We start from the raw sequence: 15,798 nt of genomic DNA, 5'->3' as shown, positions 1-15,798 counted from the left end.
TATTTTCCTATTTCTAGCTTCATAATTGTCTTGGACTTCAGGATCCCAGAGTAGTGAGGGGAACCTGGTTTTTCCTCTCCCAGAGAAATTCATAAAAATAAAGGAGCTCCAGTGGTATTGATTTTTGTTTTGAATTTCCCAGGAATGAACCTGTGTGCCCCATAGCTGACAAATATTAACAATGAGTTTTCAGGATCAATTATAAAACATTGTCTGGGTCCAGCCCAGCTGAAAGTTGAACCCTTTTTGTACACCTTGGCAGCTGAGGGCTAAACGAATTTCAGAGTTGCTTCCAAAATATATAGCCTGCACCTTGCCTTGTATATCTAGAAGGCACAGAGCTTAATCTGGATTTACCTGTACTGTATTTGAGATGCATATCTAGCCAACTATCACCAGGTATGACTCAAGGGGAAAATGCATATATCTTCAGATAGCTTTCATAGCTTATTTGTTTTTTCTTTTTTTTTACTTTCTCTGAGCTTCCAGTTGGTTAAAAAAAAAAAAGTATGTGTTTCTTGTGGTGGGAGAGAGATTCAGAGGTTTTAGACGACTGTGTTTAGGACATATTTACTCTTTCACTTTTTCAGGACCACTTCTAATCAAACTGAATTAACTGGCCAGTGCAGACTGTTTTTATCCTCTAAGATTCAGATAATACTTTTTCCAGTACTCCCTTGCCGGCGCAGTTTCACTCCAGGCAAACGATTGGGGTGAAGGAAACACAGTACATCGGAGAGGTACTCTGGGAAGAGTTTAAGGATCTGTAGGTCTAGGGGTCAAGTTTCTATTACTCTTGAACTGGGGAGGAGGTAGCCTCCAAGCCTTGGTCATTCAAATAATTAAAAACAATGTCCCTTTCTTCCAACGCTCTAGGGAATGTTTAGCAAGTATCTGCTGTAGGCGAGGTCCTGAGCTGGGCGACTTCCTATTTACCTCATCACTCACTCGCGGGATAATCGTCCAGATACAGGAAAAAGCAGTTGCCGCCCGAAAAGAAGCTATCCTTCTAGGCCCAGCGCCTTGTGGACCTGCGGAGAGATCCGAGGCCTCTGCGGCTCAAAGCTCACTCTCCCCTTTCCTAGGCTGAGACTGACATCGCTGAGTCTTTGGGGTGTAATTACCGAGGGTATAATTTGGAGTGAGGTGGGGATATTTATGCTTTTTCAAAAACTAGGTGCAATGAATAAAAATGTGCTTCCCCCAAAGGTACACAGGCCTGGGGTATGCAATCTTGGAACCCGGTATTTCTGAGATTTCAAAGTGAAGAGAGTCAGTAGATATTATCGGCGACTTTTCATCCACCTCATCACCCTCCTAGGCAAACACTGGCATCCAAACACACATGACAAACACAGGCTCAAACAAATTCACTAACACACATTTGCACTGTCTCGAGAAAAAGATCGGATCCGAATCTCGCTCAGAAAGGAGATTCAAGGGACAAGAAAACACACAGATTTCAAGTTTCTAAAAGTGCACTGGCATTGTTTTCAGTGTGGAAGAGACGGCCACAACTGGTTTAAATTCTCCACTCGAACTATTTGGGAGAGAGCAGCTGCTGACCACCTCTGGGGCTCCCTCTGCCCCTTTTGTCTAGGGGAACGAGTTACAACAACGAAGGCTATTAAGCGCTTGGTAGTGGCGATAGTCTTTTAAGCGCCAAGTATATATTATTTCCTTTAGCAGGGATGCTACCCCGTGTTTTCCAGTGCTGACTCCTAGAATTGCAAAGTGAGCCCAGTTGTGGCGCATAGTAGGCGCTTCAGAAATGTTTCTGCAATGCCAGTTGCAGATTTGAAAACGTATTCTGGCGGTGCGGGGTAGTGGGGTGCGCGCGGGGTACCTTTTAAGGAGGGGTCAAAAGAGAGAAGAAATGAGACTCGGCGAACTTCCTCTTTAAATAATCGACCTTAATTACGTCTTGGGCTTTTCAGTTTTGCTGTGATTATAACCCTTGAGGGATAGCCTAATAACAACTCTGCTGACTGCTCCTGTAATTAACTCCTAATTTATTTCAAACAGGGGGAAGAAAAAAAAAAAGCCCTAGCCTCCTCTGGAAGAGCCAATCGGAGGCGAGCGACTGTGTCGTCAGCGCCAGGCTCGGCGCGCATTGGCCCAGCCGAGTCTCCACTTCCCCTTGAGGAAAGGCTTGGTTCCCCGCGCGCCCCTCCCGTCTCCCCCCAAAAAAGTTGGAGCCGCCGCTGCCGGGTCGCCAGCGGAGTCGGGCGCCGGGAGCTACGGAGGGCAGAGAAGTCATGGCTTCTCCGTCCAAAGGCAACGACCTGTTTTCGTCGGATGAGGAGGGCCCGGCGGCGGTGGCCGGGCCGGGCCCGGGTCCGGGGGGCGCCGAGGGGGGCGCCGAGGAGCGCCGCGTCAAGGTCTCCAGCCTGCCCTTCAGCGTGGAGGCGCTCATGTCGGACAAGAAGCCGCCCAAGGAGGCGTCCCCGCTGCCGGCCGAAAGCGCCTCGGCCGGGGTCACCCTGCGGCCACTGCTGCTGCCCGGACAGGGCGCCCGGGAAGCGCACAGCCCCGGGCCGCTGGCCAAGCCCTTCGAGACGGCCTCAGTCAAGTCGGAAAATTCCGAAGATGGGGCGGCATGGATGCAGGAACCCGGCAGATACTCGCCGCCGCCAAGTGAGTGCGCGCCCGGGCCGGGACCAGGGGTGCTGGAGGAAGCTGGGGGCGGGTTATTCCAGGCTGCGGGTGCCGAGAGTCTTTCTGCGCGCGCCGCACGCCCCGGAAAGCAAGCCTGGCAATTCCTGAGCCCTCGATACCCCGAGAGTTCAGCGCGTCGTCCGCATCCAGGACTCCCCTTGGGTAACATCCGCGCTGTGTGTGTCTGAGATCCCGGCTATAGGAGTGCTCAACACAGGAGCGAACCCCAACTGTGTTTTCGGGGTCATTCGATGTCGGTTTCTACAGCCCTCGGCCCTGCGCTCCGACCACTTGCCTTCTTGTTTCTCGGTCCACTGGGGTCTCTGCCTGGGGAATAAGGGGGACCCACTTTAATGAGCACTCGCATGTGTGCCAGACACGAGGCAGTACCTTACCTTCTTAAAAAAACTCATAACTCTGCGAGGTGCGCCAGCGTTTTAAAGATGAGTTAACTGGACTTAAGCAGACACCGAGTAGAAATCATTTTCTTTCGTGGGTTCCGCGGGTGTCAAATCCCAGTCCCACGAAGTGACCGTGGCAGAGACTGATGCGGGGAGGAAATGTCTCCCTGTCGTCCCCGCAGCCAGCACCTCTTTCGCGAGGTTCTGAGCTTCGCTAGGAGCGGGCTGGGGCCAGACGCGCGCGGGCTCTCCTTGGCTTATAGTAATAATTAACAGCATTCCAGTAGGGACTTTACAAAGTGATGCTCATTAGTTCACCAGATCGGATCCTCGCTAGAATCCTCAAGTGTGGGCAGAGGCATGGGACCTGTGACTACCCTCCTTTTCAGGCGTGGACGCTGAGGACAGCACTTGCTTGTCCCAGGTCACCAACAGCCACGAATTAAGGCGCAGGGCACCTGGTGTCCAAGTCCTGCTCCTCTATTCGGCCCCTGGCCACCTTTGGTCCCTCTCCCAGGATACACCAAGGTCCACACCTGCACCCCACAAGTGAGGCTGTGATGATTTCTCCTCCTACTTAGGCATCCATTTTTGGGCCTTGGGTCCTTTTACAATTTAGAGAAGTCATTCCCTATAGCTCCCTTTACTTCTGTCTCTTGGGCCTTAAGATTTCTATACCCCATTACTTCTCCCTGCTCTCCCCTGACCCTTTCTCTACTTCCATCATTCAGCTCTCAAGACTGGAGATGCACAGTATTTTGTGAACAAAACAAGGCCATATACCCAGGCGTCAGTGGCTGTCCCCTTTGGCAATCTCTCTCCACCCTGTTAGAAACTCTGAAAGACTCAAAGGGCCAGGAGATTAAGGACTCAAAGAATTTAAAATCAAGTTTGCACAGTGCTTTACAGCACTTTTCACCATATTATCTTATCTGATCGCCTCTGTAGGGCAGTAGCCTGCCCCTTGTTAACAGATGAGAACATTTCAGCAGAGTTCAGAGGAACTGGCAGTTTGGGCTCGACCAAAGGGGAAAAAAAAAGCCTGGGAACATTTAATGATCACCTACCAGGTGGCAGACCCGGCTCTGGGCAATTCTAAAATTTAGTGCTCAGAACCATATGCTGGGATTGGCATTACCCATTTCATTGACTGTGAAAAAGAGGCTCAGAAACATTAAGAGACTTAATCTGTTTAACAAATATTGAGTCCTGTAGATTCTTAGGCCTGAGACAGTGCCAAGCGGTATACCAAGAATGCAGGCCTTAATAGAGTCATGTCCAGAGGTCAGAAATCCTTGCATCCTTAGGCCTGGAGGTCTGGGAGAACAGTGCCCCACTAGCCTTGTAAATGTCCCTGCCCTGTACTCAAGCTTCTATGTTCTTGGTAAGGCAACCTTGGGCCCTGGATGTGACCTTTCCTAGAAAAGAACTAGAAATTCCAAGAAAAGATTTTATTTTAAAACATAAAGGGTTGTTGGTACTTTGGGCTAGAGGTGGCAGCGGGAGCCCTGTGGTTGAAACAGTGGGTCCAGGGAGCTCCAAGCTTGGAGCCTGGGGCTGGAGGCAACCACCCTCCTCCTGGGCCTGGTTTTGTAATTGGGAGGAAGTAGGATAAATGCTGTTTTGCCTTGTATAATCGCATCCTTCCTCTGGCTGGTTTAAAATGGGGTGGGGGTTGGGGAGAATTGGGGAGAGGTGCCCTGGGAGGAAGCCTCCTAGCTTCATGGCTTTGATACACATGTGCAATCCCTGGGGCCTGGATTTTATAATTCAAATGCAACCCGAAGGAGCAGCTGGACTTACCCTGCCCAGGCACGGAGATGCTTCTAACCCCCAAGTAGAGCCAGGAGCAAGTGTATACGCTAGGGGCTTAGTATCTGAGCTGAGACACCTGGGTCCTCCTGAGAGCCAGGCCAGATTTGGAAAGGGTGAGAATTTTGCAGGTCTCCCAAGGGTCTCCATTGGCCGCTGTTGTTAGTTAATTTGTAGATTAAGAAGTAGGCTCTCCAGTTCTCCAGCTTACTTAAGGATTCGCACATGCAAAAATCACAGACTTTGATGGTCATTTCTTACCCATCTCTCTCCCAGATTTCTCTTCTTTGATTGATGACAGAACCTGCTACCTCTTTATTTTTCAGTAAGTAAAGTGATGGTTAATAATGTGACACTAGGACAAATCTATCTCTCACTGGAAATGGAGGCCGGGTTGGGACTTGTGCTGTGTCACCCTCAAGTATGAAGTGTAAACTCTTTTTTGGGCCACCAAAGTAACTAAACAAGAAATGCAACATTCTCCCTATGAGTATATTGAAGTTAATACTGTGGCTACATTTGGAAAATTAGCATAGCTGGTAAAAGCCAGGTGCAGAAAATTAATTGTTTAGCATTCTATCCCTCAGCTCTACCTCCTCCCTGTACCCTGGAGGAAAACAAGTTAGTTGATGCTGTGGAATCACAAGGATACCCCAGTCCTATGATTTGCTATAAGCAAATCCATTTTAAATGTGTAGTCTGGATGCTGTTGGTATACCTTTATTTTGCTTGTTATCCCCAACTTCTAAATTTTGTCGACAAACTAATCATTTACACATTTGCCTTAAACCATAGAATGGTAGAGGAGATGACTAAGATGTCATGACGTGCTCTCAATTCGGAGGCAGCATGATCTCCCCTGACATTTACATTTATGGGCGAGCTAATTTTTCCTTTCGTCTTAGTAAAGTTTATATTACAGAAGCACCCAGCCAAGAAACTTATCCCACATCCAGATCTTTAAAACGATGTTCGGGTTTTATAATCTGTAGACTGTATGGAATGACAGCTGTGTGGTTGTTTACTGCCTGGGACTGCCCCCAAGTCCAAAGATGCTATTAATTTACCACAGAACTTATCTGCATGATTATCCTTCATAAGTATTCTGACACAATCCAGTTTTTCCTGGTTCAGAGAGGGAACCAAGGGAAACAGCTATTCCAGTTGCTGAGACCCTCTTCATTCTCCTTCTCTTTTGTGATTATCTCAGCATCCAAGGAAGGTGAGGATAATCAGGAACTCAGCCTCCCATTTTTAGAGACAACAGAAATTGAGCTCAGGAAAGATGGAGTTTTATTTTTCTTGGAGAATGCTTGACTCCCTTGACTTATGACTTATATTCTATTTCTATTATCTGTAATGCTGTTTTCCATATAGAAAGTTCTGTTACACCATTAGATTTCCCAACTTTTTGTGAAAAGACTTATTTTTTAAAATAGAGCAACTTACCTGTTTCTTCAATATGGTCCTTCTCCATTCCTACCTCCCCGCAAAACAGACATGGTTTTGACAGAGGTATCTTTTTGAAAGATGAAACAAGGTATGTGTATGCACACACGTATAACATACCCCCCCTTTTTTTTAAAGCTGCCTGATTTCAGTTGAGAAGAAAGGCCTGTGGGGACAAACCTGGAGAGAATAGGCTTTCTTTTGCTAATCTGCTCCCCTCTCTGTTCCCTAGGACACATGAGCCCTACCACCTGCACCCTGAGGAAACACAAGACCAATCGGAAGCCACGTACACCCTTTACCACATCCCAGCTCCTTGCTCTGGAGCGCAAATTCCGCCAGAAACAGTACCTCTCCATTGCAGAGCGTGCGGAGTTCTCGAGCTCTCTGAACCTCACAGAGACCCAGGTCAAAATCTGGTTCCAGAACCGAAGGGCCAAGGCAAAAAGACTGCAGGAGGCAGAACTGGAAAAGCTGAAAATGGCTGCAAAACCTATGCTACCCTCCGGCTTCAGTCTCCCTTTCCCCATCAGCTCGCCCCTGCAAGCAGCGTCCATATACGGAGCATCCTACCCCTTCCATAGACCTGTGCTTCCCATCCCGCCCGTCGGACTCTATGCCACGCCAGTTGGATATGGCATGTACCACCTATCCTAAGGAAGACCAGATCAATAGACTCCATGATGGATGTTTGTTTCAAAGCGTTCTCTCCCCCTCTCCAAGAAGGCAGTACCAGCCCAGTACTTCTGCTCTGCAAACCTTGCATGCACCACCCTAAGCAGCTAGGCGGACAGGGCCACACGACATAGTTGAAATTTGTGCTTTAGGTGGCAGCACCAAGCCCTGTTTTCTTGGTGTAATCATCCAGATGCCCCTTTCTCCTTTCACAAAGATTGGCTCTGATGGTTTTTACATATAAATATATATAATAAAATGTAATACATTTTTATACAGCAGACGTAAAAATTCAAATTATTTTGAAAGGCAAAATTTATATACCTATATATACTTTTTCCTATGTATCACCTTCTTAAAAGACTGTTTAAGTCCATTTATTGTATTTTCTTAAAGGAGGAGATAAATTATTTGCAAAGTTTGCTAAACTTCGGCGATTATAGGATGATTGACTTTGCTTATGGAAAAAACTATTAGACATGATGCACATAGTATTAGAAATGGCAAGATTCTTCAAAGTGAAGGGGACACATCAAATTTTTGCATTTTACTTGCATTAAAGAAACCTCATTAGATGCTACCATATTTGGCCTTATTCATCCCTCCCCCCACATTGTTAAAGTTTTACCTTTTTTTTTTTTTTTTTGGGTAAAATCAGTAATGCATAATGCTGATGAGAAGAATCCTGACAATGCCTGGGAGCAAGGTGGAAAATGGGAACACTTCCTAATTCTTCTCAAGGCTGTTAACTTCATTTCAGATAATAGGAGGGTAAAAAGTTAAAGCCTGTTAGGAGGAATTGATGGTTTCTGTGAAATACTAGGCGCGTCCATCCTCACACATGGCAAAGGTGATTTGGGGGTGTGTGTGGTAATTTCCTGCTTAAAAAAGAGTGTCTTATAACCATTACCTATATGCTAAATATTCTTGAACAATTAATAGATCCAGAAAAAAATGCTTTCTCTTTGTGTGTACCTGTTGTATGTGCTAAACTGATTAGAAAAATTTATATACTTTTTAACGTATTGGGGGCAGAGGGTAAAACCATGTTTTGACTTGCTAAAAATGGTGTTGTCAAACAGCCCATTTAGCTCCCTGGTATTTCACTTCCTATCCATCTCTCCTCTCCCTTCAGTATACTTTTATCCCTTTGAAAGGGTGCCTTGTACAATTTTATATATTTTATTGAAGAGTTATTTCTTATCTCTTATTCTGAATTAAATTAAATGTTTGTTTTATTGCAGAAAAGTTTGTTGAAACTCACAATTATTTTAAGAGGTGCTCTCTTAGCTGGGTCTAGCTGAAAAATGCCATCAGATGGGGGGTAGGATCTGGTATTTTTTATTATTTTATTATTATTTAAATGTTAATCAAGAGTCGTGGCCAGATTCAAGCCACATTGGGGAGGGGTGTGTTGGTGGTGGCAGGGAGTCAATTGGAAAAAATACTGAAATACTTTGCAATCAATGTTCCCTGTGGCAGCTTGTGTTACTCATGGAAAAGAGGTGGAATTGCTGTTAGTTTCTCAGAAAAACTACAGTGAAAGATGAGCTTAACAGAAGCAGTGAGGCAGAGGGACTGGCCAGAATCTAAGTAATTTGTAGATGATCAAGGGAAGATCTTGAACTTGAAATCTCCCAGCTACCAAAACAACAAACTTAAAGCTGAGGGAATGGGACCCATATTCCTCTGCAAGTGTAGATGGTAACCAGAGGCTTCGCTGGGTCGGGGTGGGGGTGAGTGTGGATGCCTGCTGCCCTCTCTGGAGCGTGTCAAATCGCATTCCGTTTACCATTCCTATATCCTTCCGGGGAGATGAATCCTCCACCCCAACCAAACAGTTTTACGTTTGAAGAGGAAAGTCCGGCCTCCCTATCTCGATGGAAACTGGTTACGGTACGCGGCCAGGCTTGGGTTTTGAGGCATCACTATTAAAATAAAATGGCGATGGGTGGGGAGACTGGGAAGGATCTTAAACTCGGATTTCTGTTGCACAAATAAATCCGAACTGGCTCCTGATGATATCTATGTCAGGTCTATTTTCGGATGGAAGGCCCTGGTGACCCTGGGAACAGAGGCAGGAGGGAAGCGAGAACTTGCAGCGGAAAGCGCGCGGCGGGCACATTAGCGTCGGGTACCAAATGGAGTGGCGCTTCGCCCGCGTTGCCTCTGGGCCCGCGCGCACTTTGGAGGTGGGCGCCGAGAACTCCATTTGCCTGTAGGGCCCGGGCTGCCGCGGGTCGGGCACCCTGTCCAAGAGGTTCCACAGCTTCAGGGCGAGGTGTGACCCAAACCGAAGGGTCTACTGGAAGGTGAAGGCGATAGGTGATAAAGAGACCCAAACCTACCCAAATGTGCGCCTCCGCCATCCCGCTGAGCCTCTCCGGCTCGAACTCATAACCCCAGGCCGGAATCCAGCCATATTCATTTAAGGGATGCATTTTCCAAAGGCCAAAGCCCGTACGGGTTTCGTCGTCAGCCGCCAAGTTGGGTCCCTAATTAGCCTGTCCACCGAGCTTCCTTCCCGGCGCCGCTCGGACCCCGCAGCCCCCGGCGATCTCGGTCCTGGTGGGGGATCCGGAGACCCGGGCTCCGGGGTAAGGAGCTCCACTCGCCCCGGGGAGGAGGAGGTTGCGATTCGGAATTTTCAGAGAATCGGGGTGCGTCGCGCGTGCCTGGCGGGGCAGACTGGAATCCCGCTGGTAGACTGCGCACCATCCCCATCGCCCCAGTTGCCAAAACTTGAGGCTGGGAGAGGGAAAAGCTTTGCTCCATCTCAAACTTATGCACCCGAAGCGAGAGGTGGATGGGGTGACCGAGTTGAGGACCAGGCCAGAGGTCCACGGGGCCCGGCTGTTGCCCGAAGTTGGGTTCGGCAGTCACCACGGTCAGGGGGGCGGTCGGACTTGGTGGGGCACGCGGGGCATTGCGTTTCAGAGGCTAGATTGACAACCTGTGGCGGCAGAAGGACCCTCATTCACCAAGGACCCGCTCAGCCACGCATTGGAAATGAAAGCCGAAGATGCCAGCGTGCGGGCTTTGGACATCCTCGCATGCGCTGTCAGAAGCCTGGCACGCAAATCCACCCTCCCTTCCACACTTTGAACGCTTTCGTCCAGAACTTTTTTAGAGAGACAGCTCTTTTTTTGGAGAGAAGGGAAGCAAGCAGGGGAAATCACATTTATGGAGCCCCTGCAGAGTGCAGAACCAGGCATTTTGTCACATGTTCTTTTGTCACACACCTTTTGGAGAGGTATTATCGATGTCATTTACAGTTGGGGACACTGAGGCACGGAAAGGCTCACTAAGTTCAGAGAGCTGGTATGTAGGGGCAGGGGACTCCAGGCCTAAGTGTGAGCTGAGCAGGTGGGCATCAGGGTTGGCAAAGGCAGGCCCTGCAGAAACTGTCTCAGAAATGATGGGGGGGGGCTGGGGAACCCTCCCGGTCCCCAGACCCTGAGAACACAGGTCTGGAGTCTCTCTCTGGCCCCGCTTCCCCATCCCGCATTGCCCTGAGGGGTTTCTGGCTGAGGGTTCCAGCTCCTGCATCGCTTTGGACCTGGGGCTCCGTCCAAGCCCCCTCCCCTCCCCCTCCCAGCCCTGCCTGCGCGATGGGGGCGGGGGGCAGGGCCGCAGGAGGTAGGCAGCGAAGGCCCGGCTGAGAGCGGGCGCTGGTGAAACGTCTGCCTGACCCGACTGAAAAGAGGATCCCTGCCTTTGAGCGGAACCTTGTCTGACCGAATGAAAACTCCCACGGCCATTCTTTGCTATAAAAGCCGCTCATTTGCCACGGGTTGGAGAGGCCATTCCCCCACCCCCATTCTCTCTCCACTGCTGGGTTTGAAATAAGCATAAACCTCATTTATAAAAGAACCCACGTCACAAATACTCCCTCTCCAAAATCACAGGGCCTGCTTGGAGAGGTTGACTGTGCCTGTTTTCCCCTTCCGTGTAAGCAAAACTGTCCCCCCTGCCCCCCAGATGGTGATGATGCAGGCCTCTTGAACAAATAAAGTGACCACAGCAAGGAGAAGCCCTCTGTCAACTCCTGGACCCCTATACCCCCTCTACCACCCCTAGCCATCTCTCACCTCCTCCCTCCTATGAACTAAACAAAAAGCAGTAAAATTACTTTCCAAAATAGCCTGCTTCAAAGCAGAACGGAGTACCAGGCTGCGGGAATCTTGAATCCTGCCCTGATAAGGTTTATAATAATCAAATCCAAACTCCATCCACCTCCCTTGACTCCTTCCAACCTCCTCCGGACCCCTCTGCATTTGTTGATGAAAACACTTTGATGTCCTGAGTCCTCCAAACAATTATTATTATAATTTTAAACAACCTGGTATTTTCCATTACTAACGGCTCAGGCTTTGAAGTTACACCTCATAATTTCCTAAATTAAATAAATCATTTTAAGTTTGCACTGGGAGGCTTTTAATAGCAGAGAAAGGAATATCATTATCTTATTGAGACCCAATTGTGGTGGCTCCAGTTTGGCTGTAGCTAGGGGCAAAGTAGGCTCACTCTAACAGACATACTTTATTAACCTCCCATAACTCTTGAAAGAACATTTTTATATTTTCTTTGATTTCCCCCCTCCCTATCTTGTTTTAAAGCTGTCCCAACCTTTAATTAGTGCCTAATATGAAAAGCATTATTTTTTTAATGCTATGTAATTTACCAGCGGCAACAGGCCAACTTAACAATTGTTTATTAGACTTGGTTTTTCACACAGGGCAAAGAATGCCGCTCCAAACCCAACTTTTCATGGGTGGTTGCACTAATTAATACAGTGTCTGAGGCTCCTAGGGGGTTTTTTAATATTGAAGCCTATGGGGGCGGAAGGGGGTTTTAGAAGTCCAGCTCCTGCCGACGACGACGTTCTCTCTGATTTTTTTCATGCTGTTTTGATCCTGTCTGTGGCGTCAGCACAGACAGAAACTGCTCCCTGGCTCTGGGGACTCCGAGATCCGAGGCAACACACCCAGGAACCCCCAGCACCTCCACTTGTGGTGCAGGGAGCCCATAGCTCACTCCTGGCATTAGTGCTGGGGGCTCCACTCCTCCAGCCTGGAAGGGGAAGGAGCTGGTCTGCTGCTTGGCTTGGGAAGGAGTCAGGCTCTTGGGGGCAAATGCCAGGTCTCCCAGGCACCAGGCGGCACTTGGCTCTGGACACAGACTTTGCAGAGACCGAGGCAGGGACAGCGAGGGGAGTAGGGGAGAAGCTGCAGGGGACCCAGGCCAGCGTCTTCCTGTCTTTGCTTTTCTCTGACTTTGCTATTGTCTTCCTCATCCTTTCGTTCCTCACTTCCCTTTCTCATCTTTTGCCCCTTCCCTCCTTTCTTTCCCTTTTTTCTATCTCTCCTTTATTATATTTCCCTTTCTTTTAGTCTTCTTCATGTCTGTCCCGCTTTATATCTTTCTAATTTTTTCTTCTATCTTCTTACTGTCGACAATTTCTTTTCATGCTCATTTTTAACTGTCTCTTTTCCTTCCTTTTCTTTCTTTGCTCTTCTTTGCCTGTCACTTTGCTCCTCCATCCTGTCTCTCAATCTTTTTCCGTTTCCTAATTGATTCTCATTCCCACCTTCTCCTACTTCCCGCCTTCTCGTTCTCTTTTCCATTCTTCTTCCCCGGTTCCAGCGATTTCGTGCGCGATCCGGGGAGCCCAGCCCGCAGGCCGGCCGCGCTCGTCCGGGAGCCGTGCGCCTTGCGCTGCTCCTGTCTCCGCGTCTCTTCCGGCGCCTTCCGCCCCCCCCCCGCCCCCCGCCCCGCCGCACCTGGCAAGGGAGCAAGGGAGAGACCCTCGCGCAGGAAGGGGGCACGTCACCCAGGCTCCCCCGTGGAACCGTGGGCGTCGCGGGCGAGAAAGGCAATGTCCAGGAGCGCGGCCCCTTCCGCCCGGCCCGCCGCTGGCCGCCCGTTTGATGTCGCGGGCCCGGCAGGAATGCGGCCGGGTTATCAATCACCCAGCTGGATTCCGAAGGTCTCGGCCTAATCACATTTAATTGCTCATGGAGGCCCACTCTCGCCCTAGGCCGGCCGCCGCGCTCAATTACTCCCCAAATACCTGCCATCAATAAATGCGGCACACGAGATCGCAGCCGACCGGGCGTCCTCATCCCCACCCCTGGCCCCCATCATTAAACTTACACCTTGACGCCCCGAGGAGCAAGCCAAGCAGATAATAGTGGCCCCCTGTTACTGAGCGCTTCCCAACTGCCAAACAGTGACGCTCTGCGACTCACACCCATCAGCTCACAGGTGTCTCACCACCGTCCTGGAGATGGTACTACCATCTTCTTTGGAGCTAGGGAACCAGGCTTAGATCATTCATTAACGCGCCCAAAGAAAGGCAGTGGCCCAAATGGGATGGGACCTTGCAACCCCAGGATGCCACAGGCCATGGACGAAAGCACGAAACAATAGTGCCTCCCAGAGGCCGGAGATTTACCTGGGGCTCCGGGCACTAAGGTGTGCTGACCAGCACCTTAAACCGGGAACTTATTTGTTCCTTCCACCAACTTTGTGAAGTAGGCACTCTTAGCCCCATTCTCCAGATGAGGACACTGGGGCCAGCAATGTGATGTGAGCTGGGGGGAGCTCCCCCTCAAACTGAGTCCCTGGCCAGTCTCCAGCCTGAATACTTCACCACTCAGGGCTGCCCTCCCCTGCCCTCCGCAGCATCCTTCACTCTTTTTTCACTCTATACCTTCAAAGCAACCCTGAAATTCAAGAACTATGCTTCTCCCATTTTCACAGAGCAGAAAAGTAGATTTCAGAGAGCAAACTGCCCAGAGAGGTAACGTCAATGTGGAGATCATGCAGCCAGTGAGCTCAGAGCACAGAAATCATGTTGGTCCCAGCCCCAGCTGTTTGCATTATGCTATCCTGCTTCAGCTGAGAGTTTTTGCTTTAAAAGAGAGTGCCTCAGGCCAGATATGGTGGCTCATGCCTGTAATTTTAGCACTTTGGGTGGCCCAGGTAGGAGGATTGCTTGAGGCCAGGAATTGCAGACCAGCTTGGGCAATAGCAAGGCCCTGTCTCTACAAAAAATACAAAAATTAGCCAGGTGTGGTGGTGTGCTTGGGAGGATGAGGCAGGAGGATGGCTTGAGCCCAGGAGTCTGAGGTTGCAGTCAGCTATGATGACACCACTGCACCCTAGCCTGGTCAACAGAGCAAACCCTGTCTCAGAAAAAAAAAGAGAGTGCATCATGTCTATATTTTACATGGTTGGCCATTCATGAGGAGGTAATAATTATACATCTAAACCACGATGAAGCGGTGAGTGCTACGGAAAGAGCCTTTGACTTCCTTTATTCATACCCTTTCTTAATCCCTTGTATTTATATTTCAAACATATTCCAGTGTCCAAAATACTCTCATATTCAGGATCTCATGTGGCCCTTAAGGCAATAGGTGGGGTATTACTATTATTATCCCCATCTTAAAGAAAACAAAAAGGGTGCCCAGAGAGGTGAGGTGACTTACCTAACTAAGGTGACACAGCAAGGAAGCAGCCACACTTGGCAGCGAGCTGCGTGGAATCCTACCTAGACAATGTGAAGTCCTCGCTAGACTAGAGGTCTGTCTGGGTTTTTTTTTGGACCCAAACAAGTGTACATTTCTCTGAAAGGGGTTTCTGGGTTGCAGGGCCTGATATAAAAAGAGCTATTTAGTGGCAAAACTTTGCCTATTTTTATTTCAGTGCTGAGAATGCTTGATGATAGAAAAACTGACTTTGTAAAGAAATCGCATCTAAGATGTTAAAGTGCCTCTCAAAATCCCATCATAGAAAATTACCTGAAAGGTAGCGGTGATGGATGAGGACGTTATTGATGTGAAATTGGCCAATTTAAGGAAAGTCTGAAGGCTGCAAGTGTTCATCTCCTCTTCCCTCCCACTGCATCGGCGGCTCGCCCCGGCTAGTCTTTCCGGTTGGATTTCTCTTTGTTTGGCAGTGGGAACAGAGAGAAGCCAAAAAGACAACGTAGAAAATCCCAGGGGTGGGTGTGGGGAATATGATCTCCCACTTGAGAATTCCAGAAAAGCAACTGGGCAGTGAAGTCATCCTGAATGGATGTGGCGCGGGGGCGGGGCAACGTGCCTCAGCATTGGTGTCCTCCCTGGGAGCCCGCCGTGCGATGTGGCCACAGCCTTTGGGACTGGACGTGCAGATCTAAATTATTTCTAGGTTAGGGGCATCTGTGCCTGGAAAGATACCACTAAGCCACAGCTCACTTTGATGAGAAGATAAAACTGTTTTTGTTTTTTGTTTTTTTTCACTTGCAAATAGCAGGCAAGTGCCAAGGAAATTAGGCCTTAGGAGGAAAGATTTCTAGTGCCTGGGGCAGATGAAATCTTTTGTCAGGGGCAATAATACCCAAATTTTCTTCCACATGCAATCCCTGACTAAGTCTGGGACTCAAAAAGTCCCCCTACCCCACCGTGCTCTTTAGAACAAGATAAATAAAATGAATGTGCAATGACTCTTTGGGGTCCAAAATGACAACATTGATAATATACAAACTCACCCTTCTTTTTCCTTCAATCGGCAGCAAGTTAAGACTTCTTTTTGCTGAATCTCAGCACACACCAATGATCCTAAACATTGAGCCTATGATGCCCCAAGACTTTCCCAAAATTCTCCAAACAGAATTATTAAAATTCACTACAACTAAGAAGAAAAAGATAAGATATGTTGTTCATCTTTTTGGATAATAATGAATTAAATGAGCTTCTGCCAAGAGAGTCTTTGCTTCAAAAGACAGTGCATCAAGTCTTTTAAAGACATCCCT

The 15,798-nt window shown here is 48.6% G+C and overlaps 1 protein-coding gene across 1 annotated transcript; it reads left to right on the top strand.

Annotated features, from left to right (window-relative positions):
• The first annotated feature begins 2,133 nt into the window (after window positions 1–2,133).
• On the top strand, window positions 2,134–8,264 carry MSX2 (msh homeobox 2). Its single transcript, XM_012663960.1, has 2 exons — window positions 2,134–2,637; window positions 6,553–8,264. The coding sequence occupies exons 1-2, from the start codon at window positions 2,259–2,261 to the stop codon at window positions 6,975–6,977; spliced, it is 804 nt and encodes a 267-aa protein (XP_012519414.1). The 5' UTR covers window positions 2,134–2,258; the 3' UTR covers window positions 6,978–8,264.
• Window positions 8,265–15,798: the final 7,534 nt, after the last annotated feature.

This window comes from Propithecus coquereli, unplaced genomic scaffold (genome assembly GCF_000956105.1).
Source record: "Propithecus coquereli isolate 6110/MARCELLA unplaced genomic scaffold, Pcoq_1.0 Scaffold842, whole genome shotgun sequence".
Lineage (NCBI taxonomy): Eukaryota > Metazoa > Chordata > Mammalia > Primates > Indriidae > Propithecus > Propithecus coquereli.
Note: the sequence above shows the minus strand (reverse complement) of the source record. Positions and strands in the feature narration are given on the sequence as shown.

Coding starts and splice junctions, on each gene's coding strand:
- MSX2 (XM_012663960.1), top strand. CDS start 2,259: ATGGCTTCTCCGTCCAAAGGCAACGACCTGTTTTCGTCGGATGAGGAG. Junction 2,638..6,552: donor CAGATACTCGCCGCCGCCAA/GTGAGTGCGCGC, acceptor TCTGTTCCCTAG/GACACATGAGCCCTACCACC.